The 2,665-nt window shown below is 31.5% G+C and overlaps 1 protein-coding gene across 1 annotated transcript; it reads right to left on the reverse strand.

Moving 5' to 3' along the window:
- Window positions 1-763: 763 nt before the first annotated feature.
- LOC11423325 (zinc finger CCCH domain-containing protein 15) lies at window positions 764-2,192 on the reverse strand. The gene is made up of 4 exons (XM_039834050.1): window positions 1,916-2,192; window positions 1,777-1,821; window positions 1,014-1,219; window positions 764-898 (listed from the first exon to the last, which is right to left on the reverse strand). The coding sequence occupies exons 1-4, from the start codon at window positions 1,952-1,954 to the stop codon at window positions 880-882; spliced, it is 309 nt and encodes a 102-aa protein (XP_039689984.1). The 5' UTR covers window positions 1,955-2,192; the 3' UTR covers window positions 764-879.
- Between the last annotated feature and the right edge of the window lie 473 nt (window positions 2,193-2,665).

The raw sequence follows: 2,665 nt of genomic DNA on the forward strand, positions 1-2,665 counted from the left end.
CCAAACATATGAAGCTCTAAATCTTTGATGAAGAGAAAGTAGTCAATTAGGAATCTCATAGTACATCATGTCCTTGCTGCTGATCAAAATGCATATTTTCTCACTAAGCCCGTCTCCCCACTACAGTTTACTAATCTGAGACAAACCCATGGTGTTTGATAAGTTTGCACTTGATCGACCACCTTGAGTTTGAATTGAAAAATGGAAAATGGACAACCAAACATTAGAAGCATCCAAGAGCAATGATAATCCTTTAAAAAAAAAAAAAAACAATGAATCGTTTTGTGGAATAAGAAAATGGATCAAGGACCCTAAGTGCAAGTCATGTAGCCCTTAAAAGTGTTGAAAATGAATGAAAAGAATAATAAATATGTTTGAAATTAAAAGAATAAAATGACCTTAGAATTTAGAAAAGGGCATAAAGAGGTTCCTCGTTGAATTCATGGTGGTGTGAGTTGCAAATTTTTTTGTCAATTTCAAAAAGTTGAAATTTTTTAGAGGGACTAAAATAAAAAGTTGCTATATTTATAGGGACCAAAAACATATTTAACCATTAAATATATGAGGCCATGATATTCTTAGGAAGTAAATAGTCATTTTCATTCATAAATATATGAGGCATTATCATTATATTATAATTCTCAACATAACAAAATTTTTGAAAAGAAAAAAAAAAATCACTAAGTTTATATTTTGGTAATAATTTTATGGATTAATTTCACTAATGAAAGCTACATTTGAGGATTAAATTAATCAATGAAGCATACATATGCAAATTCCACTTATAAAATAAGTTACTAAACATTTTACAATACTTGACAGAGATGAACTTGTAATTATAGCAATAGAGTAGCTAAAGACATACCCAAGAGGACCATGCTATACTGTAAATGAACATCTACATTCAATTTGATAACACTAATTTATAATTTTTGTCTTGGAATTTTCACAGAAGAAATTGAGTCTGTCATATTGCAAAAACAATCAACTTTAGCTACAATTTGAACACTAACTTCAACAAAAACATAGCTTTCTCTTGTTCAGTAAGTGCATGACGGAAATGGCATCTATGGCCACACGGGCACACAACCCCAGCAAGGACCATCCTGCAGACCTCAGTTTTGTAGCGTGGATGGCGGATCATTTGGCGAAGCTCTCCAATGCCGTGAGCAAATTGACAGTGGTCTCCATAAGGGCATGTGCCAGTCTTGAACATCCCCTGGTTGTACACAAACCATCTCAAGTACTTCAAAATAATAATAAATAACCAAATAATACAGCAATGATTCAGTTTACTATACAGAGAAAATGTAGTGCACATATTGGAATTTCCAAGGATCAAGGAAAATGATATTACTAAGCAAAAAAATCTAAATAAATGTTTGTTTTTTCTGAGTAAAAGGCATTCATTTTGAGGCAACTCCTATAATCCAAACAGTTGTGAAAACCCAATTCCACTGTCATAAGTATGATATGATATAAACGGGTGCCAAACAATTCAAGCAAGCAGCAATATCTACAAAGAAGGTGTACATCAAGGGCAACAAAAGAAAACAATTTTGTCCAAAACTATAGTTTCATTCCTGTTCAATTTAATCAAATTCACCAAATAATCACATAAACTGCACTGTCTTTATAAACGGACCATCACAAATCCCTCTGTAACAAAAACACAATACACTGTGTTTACAGAAAGTCCTCAAACACAATTAAATCAAAATAATAATCAATAAAGTGGACAATACCTCATATTTACAACAACAAAAAAACCCATACCAGTTGGACACGATTCAGAGAGTCTTGTTGAGCCCAATCTGCATTCTAAACACATGAAACCATAACCAACATCAATACACAAACCATATTTCATAGAGGAAACATTATAATTTAGCAGTACAAACATTATAAATCGTACATTGTTGGAACTATCTAAATTCATGAGTTTTTTGCTCATGAATTAACAAACATCCATTAAGATGCTTTAATAATGTTAAAGATCCTAAATTCTGCAAAATCGTAGAAATGTACGGTTTGAAAAATTAACATTAGAAATGTACGATTTTTTTTTCAACATTGGAACATTCTAAATTCTTTAGTGATAGAGTCCTAAATTATAACAATGTAAAGTTCTGCAAAGTTGAATTTACAAAAATCTGTTTAAATATTTAAAAGACCATTGTTTAGAGAAAAGACAATGCTGGCAAGATTTTGGATTTTTCAACATTAATGTGCATCTTATTATGCATTGTGTCTATTTTATTGAATGGTAAAAAGCTTTCATTCTTCCATCCTAGTGGAGGTTTTGCGCCAATGTAATCTTTTTCCCCCTAATAATTTAGCTATTTGTGATTTGTATAGAGGAATTATCCTTGACCATCAATGAAGAGGTCCAATCAAAAAATGGTCACCTCTTATCTCACTTTTTTCTTTTCCGTGGATGATGCTGTCAAGTTTTCTAAAGCTAAATTCTCTCAAGTTTTGGAAAATTTTAACTTTGCTTCCGGTCTTAAAAGTTAATGTGTTTAAATATGTATATAGGTTTTTACTTGTCATCATGGGTACATTATCTCTAGTTCAACAAAAAAATAGATATGTTTCCATGACTGCATTTGTGTTACTTCCGCTTTCGATAAATACTTAAAATTTCCCATGCTTTAAGGTAGAT

Source organism: Medicago truncatula, chromosome 5 (assembly GCF_003473485.1).
Source record: "Medicago truncatula cultivar Jemalong A17 chromosome 5, MtrunA17r5.0-ANR, whole genome shotgun sequence".
Classification (NCBI taxonomy): Eukaryota; Viridiplantae; Streptophyta; class Magnoliopsida; order Fabales; family Fabaceae; genus Medicago; species Medicago truncatula.

What these genes read in the sequence shown, in the direction of transcription:
- LOC11423325 (XM_039834050.1), bottom strand. Translation starts at nt 1,954, where the DNA reads ATGAGCAAAAAACTCATGAATTTAGATAGTTCCAACAAT. An exon ending in ATTTAGATAGTTCCAACAAT is followed by an intron (nt 1,822 to 1,915) that starts GTACGATTTATA and finishes TCATGTGTTTAG; the next exon opens with AATGCAGATTGGGCTCAACA. An exon ending in CTCTGAATCGTGTCCAACTG is followed by an intron (nt 1,220 to 1,776) that starts GTATGGGTTTTT and finishes GTGTACAACCAG; the next exon opens with GGGATGTTCAAGACTGGCAC.